The following is a 17,976-nucleotide window of genomic DNA, read 5'->3' on the forward strand; positions in this document are numbered from 1 at the left end:
TTATCGATGAAAAACCCAAAAATAAAGTAAAAAAAAAAAAAGTAATTTAATTGTCATTAAGTAAATAATTTTTTTTAATTTATCGGTATTGATTTTTAATTTATTGTTAATTAATTTTTACTTAATAATTCATTTTTATTCATTGGTAATTCATTTGTATTAATTGATTAATTGATAATTATGATAATTGTATTATTTATTTTTCCATAGCCGATTGTGGGTTTATAGGGGAATAGGGTGGGAAGCAATTTAATTGTAATTAATTGCATTTAAAAATACTTCTGGTGTATTGATATTAATTGGTATTAATTTTTAGCATTAATTAGTTTTTGTTATTGAAAATTAATTTGTTGTTAATTAATTATGAATAGGTAACTAATTTGTAATAACTAATATTTATTTGTATTTCTAATTGATTCATTATTACATAATATTAAGTTGGTATTTAATTTTAATTAATTTTTTATTGGTATTGATATTTAATTTATTTTTATTAATGTATTAAATCATTACTTTCCCTACTGTTAAACTCACTGGAGTGGGAATAGTAATTTTTACCCCTACGCTATCCAACGCTTTTCCTACTGTTGCAATCTCTGGAGTGGGAATAGTAATTTTTACCCTCCCGCTATCCAACGCTTTCCCTACTGTTGCACTCACTGGAGTGGGAATAGTAATTTTTATCCCTACGCTATCCAACGCTTTCCCTTCTGTTACATTCTCTGGAGTGGGAATAGTATTTTTACCCCTACGCTATCCAACGCTTTCGCTACTGTTGCACTCTCTGGAGTGGGAATAGTAATTTTTACCCCTACGCTATCCAACGCTTTCCCTACTGTTGCACTCTCGGGAGCGGGAATAGTAATTTTTACCCCTACTCTATCCAACGCTTCCCCTACTGTTGCACTCTCTGGAGTGGGAATAGTAATTTTTAGCTCTACGCTATCCAACGCTTTCTCTACTGTTGCACTCTCTGGAGTGGGAATAGTAATTGAAACCCCTACGCTATCCAACGCTTTCCCTACTGTTGCACTCTCTGGAGTCGGAATAGTAATCTTTACCCTCCCACTATCCAACGCTTTCCCAACTGTTGCACTCACTGGAGTGGGAATAGTAATTTTTACCCCTACGCTATCCAACGCTTTCCCTACTGTTGCACTCACTGGAGTTGTTATAGTAAATTTTACCCTCCCGCTATCCTATGGTAAAAATATTGTATATTACGTTAATATATATATGTATTAAAAAATAAAATTGTATGTTTATATTTTTTATAACTTACAATTATTATTTATTAATTTTAAGGTTAAGTATTTTTTTTGTTGTAAAATTTTTATTTTTCATTTTCAAAATAACAGTACACATATGGAGTTCACCAGGAAGCAATCAGTACCTCTCGAGATAGACCCTTCCGGGAGCAAAACAAAAGCAACAGAGCATCAAATTCGTGATAACAGAAGCAAAGTCAGTGCTCGGCATGTGCCCATGGCGGTAGTCTCTCAACAAGCGCAACATATAGCCGAGCCAACATGTCCATAGTCCGGCAGGGCCAAAGAGCTAGGCCAGACATCCTTGCCATGCTCCTCGGTGAACTACATACCAGTAAATAGAACTCCCCCCCCCCCACCCACTCCCTCCCCCCACGGTGGCGACTCACTCAAACCAAACCTCCTCCAGACAACAAAACTAGACCTGAAATAAATGAAGTGACCTCAGGGACGCGGGACAGACCGCGGATGGTAAGCCCTTGGACAGAAAATTCACCAACGGACCCCACTGGAATTGGAAGTTCTTATAATTACCAAGGAAGACGTCCGCCATTCTTTCCAAACTCAGAAGTTTCCACAGGCGCGCGTGCCACAGCGAGATTGCCGGTGACTCCTTCTGTTTCCAGGCAGCTGCCAATGTAAGCTTGGCAGCACCCAGGCACAGCCACAAAATCTTCTTGTCCGCTTTGGTCTGATGCTCTAGGCCGGGGTCTCGGAGACCCAGGAGAACAGAGGCCATTGAGTCCTCAATGGGGTACTGCAGCAGTTCCTTAATGTGCGAGAGAATCTCGTCCCAATATGGCCGAATCACCGGACAGTCCCACCAGATGTGGCGAAAGTCCCCCAGAAACCCGCAACCCCTCCAACATTTATCGGAGGCGGCCGGATAAAAGCGATGTAGCCTGGTCGGACATAAATACCATTGCATAAGAGTCTTAAGGTGGGCTTCCCTGAGGTGAAGTGAATGATTAAACTTCGAGATATCCCGCCATAACGCTGTCCACTCAGCATCCAAGACAGTTCTCCCCAGCATCTCTTCCCACTGGTCCATATACCTAGGTCTAGGCGAGACTGCCGAGAGAAGCAAGAGCTGATATATGAAGGAGATAGCCCCTTTCATCACCGACGTCCGTAGCAGGAAGGCCTCAAAAGTGGAGGGTGGCCGCGTGGCTGCCTCCAGTACCCCCGGCGACGTGGCCCAGTGGAGCAGTTGCGCATGACGGTACTGGTCATTCTGGGGAACCCCATAGTCCCTCACGCAGTTCGCAAAAGTGAGGGGGGCCTGACCATGGAACAGGTGAGTCAAAGCCCTACATCCCCCCTCCCTCCACGCATCGAAGGCCCCCTCTCGCTGAGCCGGCGGAAATGCCGGGTTGAAGTGCAAGGGCGTGAAGGGTGAGGGGAACGTAGTCCAACGGTCGTCCCCAACCAGCGTATCCCACACCTTCAGGACAGTACCCGTAGGCGTACTTATATACGCATTTAAGGGGCGGTCCCTCCTAGGCTTCCAAGCCAGGTCCCAAACCGACCTCCCCGCCACACTCCGGTCCATATGGAGCCAATGCTTCTCCGACATCTGCTGTGACCATTCTACTAAAATTCGCAGTTGCGCCGCCTTGTAATAAAGCTGGAGGTCAGGAAGCCCCACCCCGCCCTCGGATCTCGGTCTACGTAGTAACGCAAAGGACAAACGCGCTCGGCCCCCTTGCCACACAAATCGCAAGATCTGCGTTCTAAGGCGCCGAAAAAAGTCGCCGTCCAGAGGGATGGGGAGGGCCTGAAATAAGTACAAATATTTGGGAAGGAGGACCATCTTTACAGCATGGATTCTACCCAGCCATGTTAGAAATTTAGGTTTCCATTTGTCCAAATCGGCTCTAGTCTTTGCCAGCAAAGAGGGGAAATTAGCCGCGAATAGCCCGCCCACAGTGGGGGTCAAGCGGACCCCCAAGTAGACAAGCGAGTCAGCAGCCCAGGCCAAGGGCGTCAAAGTGCGCAAACGTTCCGCATCCGCAGGCGATAGAGTGAGATTCAGGACAGGCGACTTGCCGTAATTAACCTTGAAGCCTGCGACCACTTCATATTGGGGGTGACCCACTTGTGGGACACCCCCGCGCCGCACGGCCACCAGCTGCCGCGTGTGCCCCCAGTGCCTGCCTCTGCCTCAGCGCCGGCCTCGCTGCCGCCCTGAGCGCTCTCCTTGGTTTTTTCCTCGTTTTGCCTGAAATTGTGCTTGTATCTTTTTCTTCCCCAGAGCGTGTCACTGTCTTTTTTCCCCCGTGTTTTTGCCTGTAATTGTGCTTGTTTTTTCCTCCCCAGAGCGTTTCACTGTCTTTTTTCCCCGTATTTTTGCCTGTAATTGTGCTTGTTTTTTCCTCCCCAGAGCGTTTCACTGTCTTTTTTCCCCGTGTCTCTGCCTGTAATTGTGCTTGCTTTTTGCCGCTTCTCGTCGTGCTTGGCCCCCTCGCCGCCCCCCGCTCCCGCTTCCCGCCACCGCCTTCAGCCCCGCCCCTTTTCTCTTCTGTTTCCCTCCCCGCTCCCGCCTCCCAGCTGCTCCGCCCACCCGCGCACTTCGCCTTAAATGGCGACCGTGCGAACGCGCAGCGGTCACGCGCAGCGGGCGCGCCGATTGTGCGCCGAAGGCGCGCCAAAGGTAAGCCCGTCTGCGCCCGTCCGCGACCGGATCGCGACCAGCGCCAGGACCCCTGGCCCCCACCGACGGAAGCCGACCCGACGAACCTACAGCGCCGCCGACCTCACCGCACTCAACACCGGCCACATCCCAGGATGTCACCGAGCCGCCCCGAAGCACACCCACGGACCCTTCAGCTGCCACGCCTGCAAGTTCACCTGCATCCGGACCTTCCCTGCACCCGCCAAGCCGAACTCCAGCAGCACCCACCTCAAGTGTATCCTGCTCAACACCCGCTCCGTCCACAGACACGCCGTAGAACTCTGGAACCTGCTCGACACCACCGCCCCCGACGTTGCCTTCATCACCGAGACCTGGATGAACGCCTCCTCAGCCCCAGACATCGCCATCGCCATCCCAGAGGGCTACAAGATCACCCGGAGGGACCGCGACAACCAGACCGGAGGAGGCATCGCCATCATCCACAGAGACACCATCCGCATCACTACCAACACCGATGACACCCTCACCACCGCTGAACACCTGCACTTCCAGATCCACACCAACCCAAAGACCACCCTCAGAGGCACCCTGATCTACCGACCCCCGGGACCACGCACACGATTCAGCGAGGACATCGCCGACTTCGTCAGCCCGCACGCTCTCCCCTCCGCTGACTACATCCTCCTGGGGGACCTCAACTTCCACCTGGAGAACAACAACGACCGCAACACCATCAGCCTGCTCGACAACCTCGACAACCTAGGACTCAAGCAACTGGTGACCACCCCCACCCACTACGCCGGACACACACTCGACGCCGTCTTCTCATCCAGCAAAGACGTCACCTTCAGCCACGCAACAGAACTCCACTGGACGGACCACAGCTGCGTCCACTTCACCTTCAGAAGAACGACGATCCACCACCACCAGCAACAGGTTGCTCGAAGAAGCTGGAACAAGATCACAGCCGACCAGCTCACCGCTTCCCTGAGCCAGCACCCTCCCGCCAACTCAGCGAACCCCAGCCAGGCCGCCGACAACCTCACGAAATGGATCAACGACTGCGCGGACGAACTCGCCCCTCTGAGAACCCCACCCAGCAGACCCTGCAGCAGAAAAACACCATGGTTCACCGACGAACTCAAGAGCTCCAAGAAGAACTGTCGAGCCCTCGAGAAAGCATGGAGAAGGGAACCAACGACGGACAACATGACCACCCTCAAGCTCGCCACCCGGAAGCACCACCAACTGATCCGCGCCACCAAGAAAAATGCATACAAGGACCGGCTGGACAACAACGCACACAACTGCAAGGAGCTCTTCAACATCGTGAAAGAGCTATCCAACCCCAACGCCGGAAACAATGACATCACCCCGTCGCAAGAACTCTGCAACTCCCTCGCGTCCTACTTCCACAACAAGATCACGGACATACACAACAGCTTCAACAACCAACCAACGCCAGCCACAACCGCAACGACGCCACCCACCACCACCCTCCGCACCTGGACCCCGATCAGCACCGAAGACACCATCCGCACCATGAACTCCATCCATTCCGGATCTCCGACTGACCCCTGCCCTCACCACGTCTTCAACGAAGCCGACACTGTCCTCGCACCCCACCTGCGGGACATCATCAACACCTCCTTCGACTCCGCCACCTTCCCTGAGAGCTGGAAGCACGCCGAACTCAGCGCTCTCCTCAAGAAACCCACAGCAGACCCCACCGACCTCAAGAACTACCGTCCCATCTCGCTCCTCCCGTTCCCGGCCAAAGTCATCGAGAAGACCGTCAACAAACAGCTGGCAGCCTTCCTCGAGACGAATGGATCCCTCGACCCCTCACAGTCTGGCTTCCGAGCGAACCACAGCACCGAGACCGCCCTCATCGCCGCCACCGACGACCTTCGAACCCTGATGGACAACGGAGAAACAGCGGCCCTCATCCTCCTGGACCTCTCCGCGGCTTTCGACACTGTCTGCCACCGCACCCTAATACAGCGCCTCAGCAACATCGGAATCCGGGAGAAGGCACTGGAATGGATCACCTCCTTCCTCGACGGAAGAACACAAAGAGTCCGCCTACCACCGTACAAGTCAGAGGCCACCAAAGTCATCTGCGGCGTCCCTCAAGGATCCTCGTTGAGTCCCACCCTCTTCAACGTCTACATGAGCCCCCTCGCGGCCATCGCACGCCAACACAACCTCAACATAATCTCCTACGCTGACGACACCCAGCTGATCCTCTCCCTGACCAACGACCCCACCACCGCCAGAGCCAACCTGCACGAAGGGATGAGAGACGTAGCCGAATGGATGACGACCAGCCGCCTGAAACTGAACTCAGACAAGACGGAGGTCCTCATCCTGGGCTCCTCACCCTCCGCCTGGGACGACTCCTGGTGGCCTCCCGCCCTAGGCACCGCACCCAAACCAACGGACCACGCACGCAACCTGGGCTTCATCCTGGACTCCTCCCTCTCCATGACCAGGCAAGTCAACGCCGTCTCCTCATCATGCTTCAACATCCTGCGCATGCTACGTAAGATCTTCCGGTGGATCCCCACCGAGACGAGGAAGACGGTCACCCAAGCCCTCGTCACCAGCCGACTGGACTACGGCAACGCCCTCTACGCCGGAACCACTGCCAAACTCCAGAAGAGACTCCAGCGGATCCAGAACGCCTCGGCGAGACTCATCCTCGACATCCCCCGACGCAGCCACATCTCCGGACACCTGAGAGATCTGCACTGGCTCCCGGTCAACAAGAGAATCACCTTCCGCCTCCTCACCCACGCACACAAAGCCCTACACGACCAAGGCCCGAGCTACCTCAACAACCGGATCAACTTCTACACTCCCAAGCGCCTCCTCAGATCAACCAACCACGCCCTCGCCGCCGTCCCCCGCATCCGAAGAGCGACAACAGGAGGAAGATCCTTCTCCTACCTGGCCGCCAAGACCTGGAACTCACTTCCCACCAATCTGCGCCTGACCCAAGACCACCTCTCCTTCAGGAAGAAGCTCAAGACCTGGCTGTTCGAGCAGTAGCGGCACCCCCCCCCCCTCCCAGCGCCTTGAGACCCTACGGGTGAGTAGTGCGCTCTACAAATGACCTGATTGATTGATTGATTGATATTCCAGCAGGGTCTCCCTAACACAAGGCAACGAGCGTTCAGGATCAGCAATGGAAAGAAGTACGTCGTCCGCGAAGAGCGTGATCGTGTGCTGCTCTCCCGCGAACGGAATGCCCCGTATACCCTCATGTTCCCTAACCGCCACCGCCAGGGGCTCAATGCTCAACGCGAACAGGAGAGGGGAAAGGGGGCAACCCTGCCTAGTGCCTCTGGAATGCGGGAAGAATGCAGACAAGTGGCCATTGATTCCCACCCGAGATCTAGGACTGCAAAAATTAGCCCTCACCATGGTAATGAACTTTTCCGAAAAGCCAAAAGCCGTCATCGTATGAAACAGGAAGCGCCAGTCCACACGGTCGAATGCCTTCTCGGCATCCAACCCCACCAGGACCGCCGGGATGCGAAACCTGTCCGCCTTTTCAATGAGATGCACAACTCTGCGGGTATTGTCGTGAGTCTGGCGCCCCTTGATAAACCCGGACTGGTCAGGGTGTATGATCGCTGGTAACAGATCCTGCATTCTACGCGCCAAGATTGTCGAGTATAACTTCGCATCCAAGTTAAGGAGCGCTATGGGGCGAAACGAGGCACACTGGGTGGGATCTTTCCCCGGCTTCGGCAGGACCGTTATAACCGCCTCGGCCAGGGAGCCCGTCGAAGAGCCGGTCTCAGCCATGTCGTTAAAGAGGGTCACCAGGAAGTCGCAAAGGTCAGAGGCGAACGTCTTATAGAAGACGGCAGTGTATCCGTCCGGCCCAGGGGCCTTGTGCAGTTTCAGGTTCTTAATAGCCCCGAGTACCTCTTCCCTGGTAATTGGAGCCTCCAGGACCTCATTCCACTCTTTGGACACCTGGGGAAGGGGTAAGCGCTGCAGATACTGCATCTGGGACTCCGCATCCAGCTCGTCCCCAGTATAAAGGTCTCCATAAAAACGGCCAAAAATGGCCGCCTTTTGCTCGTCCCGGTGATGCAGCACACCCGCAGCGTCCCTAATCCCCCCGATATACTCACGCTCCCGCCTATCTCGCAGCTGCCTTGCCAAATGTCTGCCCACTTTGTTACCGCAAGAATAAGACTGCCTGCCTAACCGCAACAGCGTCAATTCGGCCCTGTTATTGTAGTGGGCCCTCAGTTTCCCACGAACTGCGGTCAAAGGCCGGAGGGTAACTCTAGAGGGATTAAGCTTGTGAGCCTGCTCAAGGACCGCCAATTCAGCCTCCAGAGCTTCCCTATCCTTGCGCCGTGCTTTATTAAGATTTGCATTGAGTCCCAAGCAAGTGCCCCTGATGGAAGCCTTCAAAGCGTCCCAAGTGTTGGAGACCGACGTGTCCGACACTGGGTTCAGCTCGAGAAAGTCCTTGATGGCCTTACGCAGTGCCTTGCTAGAGACATCGTCCCGCACTACCGATGCCGGGAAATACCATTTCCTTTGCCCATCACCAGGTGAGGACCACCGGAGGCTAAGCACCAGGAGACTATGGTCAGATACCGAGAGTGGAAGAATGACGGAGTCAAGGACATCCCCCCTAAGCGCCTGGCTAATAAAAATGTGGTCCAGTCGGGAGTATGATTGATGGACATGCAAAAAAAAGGTGTAATCCTGGGAGGCAGGGTGGAAGAAGCGCCAACTGTCGACCAGACCCAGATCCCCAACCACCTGCTGCGAGGAGGGGGAAAACACCCCTGTATGTACCCTACGGGTCCCAGAGCTATCCACATTCGCATCCCATACCAGGTTAAAGTCCCCTAAAAGGAACAAGTGCCCTTCCGCAAAGTCCCCCACACGCTGCAACAGTCCCTGCAAAAACTGATTCTGACCAGCGTTAGGGATGTACACCACCACAAACGTACAAAGCCTCCCCTGAACAAGCCCCTTCACCATCAGCCAGCGTCCATCCTTATCACTACAGACATCGTGGGGCTGGAAGTGCAGCGTAGAACGAAACAGGAGAGCCACCCCTCTATGCTTTGTGGACGCCGAAGACCTATAAATGATGGGAAACGCCTTATGACGAAGGCGCAGCTCGTCCTTACGCGCCAGGTGGGTCTCCTGGAGCCCCACAACATCCAACTGATGATCAGTTACATACTTCCACACCTTCTGCCTCTTCTGCGGCGAGTTCAGGCCTTTAACATTCCACGTCCCTATACTAATCGGCATGATGGTCCCACAACCCAACACTCTCTATAAACAGCATCGGGCCCCCCCACCCAACAGTCAGCCATCTTCCGCTCAAGAGGAACAGTGACATGCGACCCCTAGATCTCTCCCGCGCCTCCCCATCCCGACCCCCCGCCTCCCGTAGATCCCCCAGCGCCATAGTCCACTCCCCACACGCCACTCCCACACCACACCAGACCCATCGTACATGCCATGAATCACTCCAGTCGCCACCAACATTTCCCCCCCCCCCTCAAACCAACTGTCCCCTGAAGAAAGGGGGAACAGTGAAAGTGTAAACAGAACAGAAACAGTGAAAAATATACTCATCAGTCCCAGTGGTCCACAGTTCACGAAGCACCGACCACTCCGGGGACAGGGCAGGGAGACCATCTCGGTTCCTCCCAAGGTCACGGTCTGGGGAGTCTTCTCCAAAAGTACTTCCATTCACCCAGACCGGGGGGGTCCATGCCCCCTCCAGCGCCGATCCGCATTATCAAGTCACCGTCACGCCGCTCCGGAGCTGGCCTGTGACGCCGGCACCGTCGCTGAAACTACTGAAGCCACTGCACTCCCCCTCTCCTGCTGGCTGGCATCGCGGTCCGGGCGCCCCCGCGTCGGAGAGGACCCCACTCTATGCCATGAAGAGGTCCGACGTCGCCTCCGAGACGGGGATGCATTCGACCCCTGGGACGGGGCAACCTCATCCAAACCCAAGAGCTCCTTCGCTTCCTGCAGGGAGCGTATCTGCATCAGTCGATTCTGCCACCTGAAGATGATCCTGAAGGGGTGCCCCCAAGAATATGCGATGTTGCGTTCCCGCAGGAGGGAAGTCACCGGTCTAAAATCCCTCCTTTTTTGAAGTGTAGATGCTGCTAGATCCTGAAAAAGTTGAGGATGATGTTCCCGAAATTGCAGCGAATTTATGGCCCTAGCCTTCCGGAGGATGCGCTCCTTCAATTGAAAGTCATGAACACAGACAAGGATGTCTGGGGGCGGCCCCCCCCCTCTCCTGGGCAAACCAACGCGATGGACTCTATCCATCTGGATATCCTTCACATCGTCTTCATCCAAGATCTGCAGAAACAATTCCTTCACATAGCCTCGCAGGTCTCCCGACTCGCCATCCCATGGCACCGCTTTAATGCGAATGTTATTCCGCCGGGAGCGGTTCTCAAGGTCTTCCATGTGTGCCTGCAGGTCCAAGTTTTGCTCCGTGAGGCGAAGGACGTCTTGTTGGAGTAAGTGGACATCGTTGGCCGTGCCCAAATCATGGTCCTCAAGAGTCGCCACTCTTTCACCAATCCCATCAACGTCTCTCCGTACGTCCCGGAGGTCAGAGGCCAGCTGCGCCCGCAGCTCGGAGATGTCCTCCTTGATGGAAGCAAAAAGTTCGGTCATAAAAGCCTTAGTGGCCGGGGCCTCGTCATCGGACATTCTTGGCGACCCACTGGCACCGGGGGACGCCGGCTGCTGTGATGATTTAGCTGCGCCGTCCTTCACCACGCGTCCCTTGCGGGCCTGGTTAGCCATAATGCCGGGCGCCCTGCAACAGGGCCAACGTTCCACCAGTCACCACCAGAACCAAGCAGTGCCCGGATCCGGGCTTGCAGGCGTAGTAGTTGGTCCCGGCGGGCAGCCCAACTCTGCGTCCACCACTCCGCTCCTGGCCAGAGGCTCCCAGCGAATCTCCGGCGCCCAGACACCAGACAGTCGGATGAGCCAGGCAAAAGGGCGGCGTCACGCTCCTTATTCAGATCACCACCGGACCTCTAGGCACGCACCCCCAACAGCACCTCCAGTTCGCACCAGCTCACAGCGTAGGACCGGAGCCCTTCTGGAAATCCGGGCACAGGCAATGGGCAGCAGCAGTCCCCTCGGCCCACACACCATCCAGTCTGGCACCAGACGCAGCCTTTAGGGCCCATCAGCAGCGTAGGAGGCCGCGCCCGCCTCGATCGCCCTCACCCTGCTTGGATCGCCGGTCCACTGTTAGCACCCCCTCCGGGCCGGCGCTCGTCTCCACGCGCCAAGTCCAACAGCTCTTGTCCGGTCGAATGCGGCCTCTGGGAAGCGCTCGGGCCTCCACCACCCCTCCGGGTCGGTGCTCCGGGGCCTCCGCTCTCCTCGCAGGTCAGGTCCCTCCGCCGCGTGGCTACACCCCCACAGCACCAGCGGCGCCGCGCAGTCCACAGAAGGGGCCCGGGGCATGCACCACCACAGCAGCAGTCGCCAGGTCGCCGCTGCAACAGGGGCCGGCAGCGCCCCCAACACGTCTCTCGTCGGGCCCCGTCAACAGGCCGGGCTCCCTCCGCACCTCTCCTGTCCAGAGCGGGGGGTCACTCACCAGGACTATGCCTCCCGGGGGCCCCGCGGAGCCCGGTCCCCGCCGCACTACAGGTGCTCCTCCGAACCCCGGTTGGGCACAGCGGCGCCTCCCCTCACCGAGGGCTCCGGGACCCCTCCGCTTTCCGGGCCGCTACTCGCCGGTACCCCCAAGGCACACCGGAGATCGTGGCTGCCCCTCACCGCCTCCGGCAACAGCCCGCTGCCCCGGCGGCTGCCGCAAGATGACTCAGGCGGGGCGGGGCGCAGAAGGAGTCTCCCCCGTCGCGATGGGCCCCGCGACACGCCGGGCCGGCCTCAGCTAATTTAGACCGGGGATCCACAGGCCGCAGAGCTCCGCAGGTCCTGCAGCCACTCCGGATGCCCCCTCTCCTCGCCGACGGCACCGTGCTCCTCCGCCGTATCCTGGCGATCTCCGTCACCGATTAGAGGCCGAGCTGGACGCCAGGTGCCGCGCTATCAGCAGCTTTGCTGGATCGGCGCCGGAGAGGTAGGAAAAAACGTCCTACTCCGACGCCATCTTGGCCACGCCCCCAGGTTAAGTATTTTTAAGTATGTTTTAGTTAATTATATTGATTATTTCATTCATTTTAAATTACTTTTAAGACATTTAATAAAATTCGATATTTTGAATATTTATATTTTTTACAACTATATTTTTGATTTGATATTTTTGCACTTACCTGTTTGCAGATAGGAATTCGATATTTTTGCATTCTATATTTTGTCCACTGTATTTTGGTAGGTCGATATTTTGGCATTCTACATTTTGTCAGTGATCCCTCCTTGTTGGTGTCACAGCCTCCATGCACTCTTTATTCCTATGTCCTCAGCAACTACACCCTCTGTATTACTGTAAGGCCCAGGTTTCAGACCCTCCGTACCCCTAAGGGCACTAGCCTCCATTACCATCACACTCAAACATCTGTGTATCTTACTACCAGGTAACTAATCTCAATGCCTCAGAACTCTAGCACATAAGCTTTTACATTGTAGTCCTAGGTGCCCAACCTATTTGCCTTTCTTACCTCAGCCTCTATGCGCTCTAAACTCCAGTAACTATGACTGTATACTGCACCTTGCATGCTGTTTTACTATCAAGTGACCAGAACCATGCCATCTGTGCCGCAGCATTTGTGACATCAGTACTCTTAGCTTCCCTTACACTAAACGCCCCACTAAACTTCCTACTGACTAGCTTCCTAGGTGGCAAGTCTCCCTCAACTCGGTACTCTTAGGTGCCATATTCTAAATACTTCTGGAGGCTGCTGACGTCATACCATGGGTATCCAGCCTCCATAAAATGTGTATTCCTATTTGCTCTCGTACCCATACTCTTAACACTCATTGGTGCCCTAGCCTCCATACTCTTTGTATGCTTGCTTGCACCTGCCCATGCCAATATACTCATCTGTTCTTCGAGCTCCATATGATACATATCCCAAATTGTCCCAGGCCACATGTGCTCATTGGTGCTTGTCTCCATTATACTGGTGCTCTTAACAGCCTCAGATTCGTGCTCTAGATACTACTATTTCTCCCGCCACCAATTACCATGTATTCCCAAAAGTCCCGGTCTCAATGTCTTGGTCTATCATTATGTACACAAGTCACCATTCCCTTAAACTTTAAGGTACCACAGTCTCAATACTCGAGAAACTCTGAGGTGACTAAACCCACATACTGCATGGTCTCCAAGTTTCTGTTCCCTTGGTACTTGCAGGTATCCCAGGCCCAAGACCTAGATGCACTTATCCAGCACACTTTTTATATCCTAAGTATTGCGAACGCTGCTGCCTTCACACCCTAGTTACACTCAGGTGCCTTAACAGACATACTCCACATACTCCTATGTATCACCATCTTCATGCAGTAAATACTCACCAGCACCAGCATCTATTTAATCCATACTCTAGGTACTCCTAGAAATCAAGCTCTCCAGGTAACCCTTGGTATTCCAGCATTTCTATCATAGATACTAGGGGGCACATTAGGATGGCGGGCAGACGGTGCAGTCAGCATCGCCAGCCACAATGCTAGGAAGGCATGTTATGCACTTCCAGTACAAAAGGGGGTGGTGATGGACGGAGCATCTGAACCAATCAAACACTCACACCGCAGTGCCTGCCATGTTGTGCATGGAACTGCTGGGGGGCACCATAGGTACCCCCCATGTGCACCCCCACCCCCCAGAATCCCTGGGGGCCCGCTACGGGCCCCCAATGTTAAGAACCGCCTGCCCTTCTGTGGCGGCAGGCACATCCCAGCCTGCATAGTAATATGGATGGTGGTGTCTACCAGACACTGCCACCATATAAATTGCTTTTCCGTCCGGTAGGCAATCGGGCGGATTGCCTACTGGCGGAAAACCGGCGGACGGTCTTCCCGTCCCCCGGAGTCCCCCCTGCCATGGTAATGTGGCGGGGAGGAAATTAGAGGCTGGCGGTGGTTTTTGGCAGGCGGATCGCCACCACTACACAGGTGGTGGCGATCCGCCCGTTATCATAATGGGCCCCCAGGTGTCTAGGTCAACACACTAAGGTCCTCGATGTACCCAGCGTACATGCCATAGAGACTGGTAGGTATCCCCACTCTGTTCTTAGTACTTCTAGGTACAAAGCCTTAAAAGTGAAAGAGACCCAGGGCATCCCAGCCTTCATACGCTTATATACTCCTAAGTATTACCACCAAGTACATGCAGTAACCAGCATCGGCATCCACATGCAAGATACCCTAGCACCTCCACCTCCATTTTCCAGGAGATACTAGACTCCCCTGCCCCTGGTACCCAGCTTACATATCCTAGGGACACTGAGGTACCTGGGTTTTATATCATAAATTCTCTTTGGTGTCGTAACATCCAAGCTGTCTGTACTAGTACTTGAAGGTTGAGTAAGCCCAAATCAAAATTACTGTTAGATATTGCTATCTTCATTCAGCACCTACCCTACTAACAGGTACCCAACCATAATATAATTGGTCCTCCTTGGTGCCATAGCCCCCATGCTCTTGATATTTTCAGATGTACTGCCTCCGTAACCTAGGTTCTCCTAAATTCTGGGAAAGCCAAGAAGCGGGCAAGAAACTCGGTGTTCTCTCCAACACTAATGACTAATCATCCGGAGCAGAAATGACATCAAGTAGAAAACCATCATTTTAAATTGTTTTAATCTTGAATTATTTTAAACATTTTCAAGATTTTTACAAACGTGCAAAAATATAAAAATTACTGTTAACTTGAGGAAAAGAAGTTCCTGTAAACCATTTCTGGATAAATGCTCCCATGATCAGCATGGGCAAATATGCACGTGGGGATTCTCATGCAACAACCGGCCTTTGTGTGTGGGGCTCAAAATCAACAACAGGAGGCTGTAGGAAGGACTCTGGAGCTAGTATGTTGCTTGGTCCCTGAGAAGCTTCGATGTCACTCTCCTTGCACAAATGGCATAAATCCTGGGTGTTGGGTGCCATAGTTGAGGGTTCCGAACAGCGCTTGTAACACTGTCTGCAGCTCATTTGCACCTGCTGCAGCTTCACTATTCTCAAAGTAAGTGGGGTCTGTTTGAGGACCTGACTGCATTGGAAAGCAAGGCAATGCTGCTGAAAGGGTGTCACCAGTGGGTGGGCCCGGCTGAAATACATTAGTCACAGGAGGCGGCATGATGCCATTGAGATTTTGCCCCATGCTGTTGCAATGGTTTGGTGGCAGGGTGTACATGGGACCCACCCCCTGGCTGCCACATGCGCATGCCACTGAAAATCCTGGAGCAACAAGCGGGATCCCATGCAAGCTCTGGCATGTGGTAGCTGTTCCTGTTGAAATGTTGCAAGGGCTGCTCATCAGAGGGATATTGTGACTAAGCAGCTGAAGCACATTTACAAAGCCAGATCTACAAGCCTCCTGACCCCCAGGATCTTTCACCTGGCATTCATCCTTCTGAATGACATTGGAAGGATATTCACCCCCGACATTATCCTCATCATGGACCTCTTTCTGATCTTCCTCCAACTCATTTAGGATCTTGTCTAGATAATCGGGTGATAAACTGAGACTTGGCTGACTCGATGGTGAAAGGCTTGGGCTGTCCCATGAGTCATGGCTTTGACTTTGGGAGAAATGAAATAGCTGCTGCTTTGGGAACTTGGGTTTTAGTCTGGGATTTTGGGTACGGTGAAGAGGAGCGACCACATTATACTTCCTCGTTGCAGACATGTCAAATGTGACTGACTTTCTTTTCCTAGAAGCATCAGGTCTTCTGTTTACCATTAAGTTGTCACTGGGGTTCTTTTTGGGTAGAATTACTGCCAGCAACAAGTTGTTGTGAGATTCTTCCAGCCCTGCAGATAAAATAAAGAAAACAGGTAAACATGGAGCAAAGGGTTATTCCAGTGAACTTTGATCAAGTTGTTCAAAAATATGCTTTGTTTGAAATTCCAAAGCCAGGTCTATAACAAAAATACAGAGGCGACTATAGCAGAGAAAAAACAGTTAAGAAGTTTTATTTATATGAAAGTTTTCTAAAAGGTACAGACAGTAAAAACTATGGGCCCAAATACAAAGTTGGGCGGAAGTCATCCGATAGCTAGTCGGAGGCTTTCTGCCCGACATCAATGGTTTCCATCCGGCTGCAGTATAACAATACATTCGTTTGGAGTGAAACGCGGGCGGGGGGGATTCTGCTCAACTTCAGACGGGCTCACTGGAACCCCTTCCCCTTGGTCCTCCACTATTGTGACTGGGGGACACCTGCGGTGTCACCCTAAACTTCCCTGCACCTCGTGACAGGTACCATGTGGTGCCTGCCACGAGGTGCAGGGATGTTTGCAAACATCCATTTTACAACTGTAGCTTGTGATGCAGGCCTTTTCCGCCCGCCGCACAAGCTGCAATTGTAAAATGGATGTGGCTGGATGCTCCTCCAACCGACATCATAATTAGGCCCAACATTGTGCAGGAAATAGATAATCTTGTCTTTAGGAAAAAAGTTCTTTAAAGTAGGTATCCATCAGAAACAGGAAGAATTTGTAAGCCTCACAAATGACTAGCTTGGCAGGAACCCTGATAAATTTGGAGCTGAGAGCACCTTTTCTTGTGGAATTCACGAAGGAGAATTTAGTCATGGAGTTAATAAGTGAATGAAGGAATACACTGTGCTAAGAACGAAGTGTCTGGTTAAAAGAGCTTCTCTGAAACAAATTAAGGCAGAGTTGCAAAGCATGTCTCTATTAGTAGGAGAGGGGTACAGGTAACACTTCAAGTACAGGAGGGGTCTCTATCCTTTTCACTAACAAGAGCCATTTATGTTCAATGAAAATCATCCCGAGCTACACATTTTATTAGTATTGTAAATATATGACAAGATTAAATTAATATCCACCCTATGCAAGATTGTCAGCCGTGATCACCTCAGTGCAGGATTGAAAGCAGTAATGTGAAAAGGCTTTGTTGATTTGGAATGCCTCTACAAGGGTGATACATAACAGTCACAGATGTAATGTTCCCAGGATCCAGGGTAATAATATTAGTAATACGATTCCCAATTCTGCATGATTTATCATTCAATTATCAGCTTTAAAAATATGTTCGAAAACAGGAGTTCTGCAAATAAGCACATTTTTATATTAAAAACACACTTTTTAATTTTCGCAGACACATATTAATTCAACTAAACAAAAGCTTCTAATTTACTAGGTTCAGCTGCACACAGGAGAGCTACTCACGGGAAGCTGGAGAGCTACCAGTAGCTCACACTCTACTCGTTGCAAAAGCCTGATGTAGAATGTCTTGATATTTGGAGTGTCCTGCCAAAATGTCATAAGGGAGCATCTCTCAGGACAAAAGCTTATATCCCACTTCCTTCAAAGATAAAGATAAGGTGTAGTATGTTCCAAAAAGCTCAAAGCATACTTTTTCTCATATCAAGAAAGAAGGATAATACAATAAGCGCTGACCTTTCTATCCCTAAGGAAGCGCAAGAATTCTGAAGCTGATTTGTCTGGGTTACCCTTGTAGATGACTGGCATGAACTTTGATGGTCTATCATGGCACCCCTTGGAGAAAACCTGTCGAGCATGTGATTATTGCCCTCTGAAAGGAGGTCTCGGTTACGTTTAAGAGACTAAAACAAGCAAGCCTTGTTGTCTAGGTAACAAAAAATTCTTTGTTGCGGACCTTAGACGTGGATCAGATTCACAAAGGTAAACTTATATTTTTTGTAAGTTTAAAATTGTTTGCTAGTCACAAAGGGATCTACGAACAGGATCTGTACGAGTAGGAGTCTACCAACATAAAAAGATAGGTTATTAAAAAATATATATATACCTTTTTATGTACAGAGACTTCGCACCCATAAAGATCCTACTCGTAAAATCCCTTTGTGAATAGTAAACAATAATTAACTTATAAAAAGTGTACGTTTACCTTTG

At 51.9% G+C, this 17,976-nt stretch overlaps 1 protein-coding gene across 11 annotated transcripts in view; it reads right to left on the reverse strand.

Moving 5' to 3' along the window:
• The window catches only part of SPOCD1 (SPOC domain containing 1), an 858,027-nt gene that overhangs the window by 110,756 nt on the left and 729,295 nt on the right, over positions 1–17,976 (reverse strand). For 10 of the 11 annotated variants that reach the window (XM_078680660.1, XM_078680665.1, XM_078680663.1 and 7 more), the window contains one exon: positions 14,702–15,888. The exons of the other annotated variant lie outside the window; for it this stretch is intronic. In XM_078680660.1, the coding sequence (XP_078536786.1) occupies positions 14,975–15,888 (914 nt within the window). In that variant the 3' untranslated portion in view covers positions 14,702–14,974. Of the gene's footprint in view, positions 1–14,701; positions 15,889–17,976 lie in introns of those variants that run through there. 11 annotated transcript variants of the gene reach the window in all.

Source organism: Lissotriton helveticus, chromosome 3_1, assembly GCF_964261635.1.
Source record: "Lissotriton helveticus chromosome 3_1, aLisHel1.1, whole genome shotgun sequence".
Classification (NCBI taxonomy): Eukaryota; Metazoa; Chordata; class Amphibia; order Caudata; family Salamandridae; genus Lissotriton; species Lissotriton helveticus.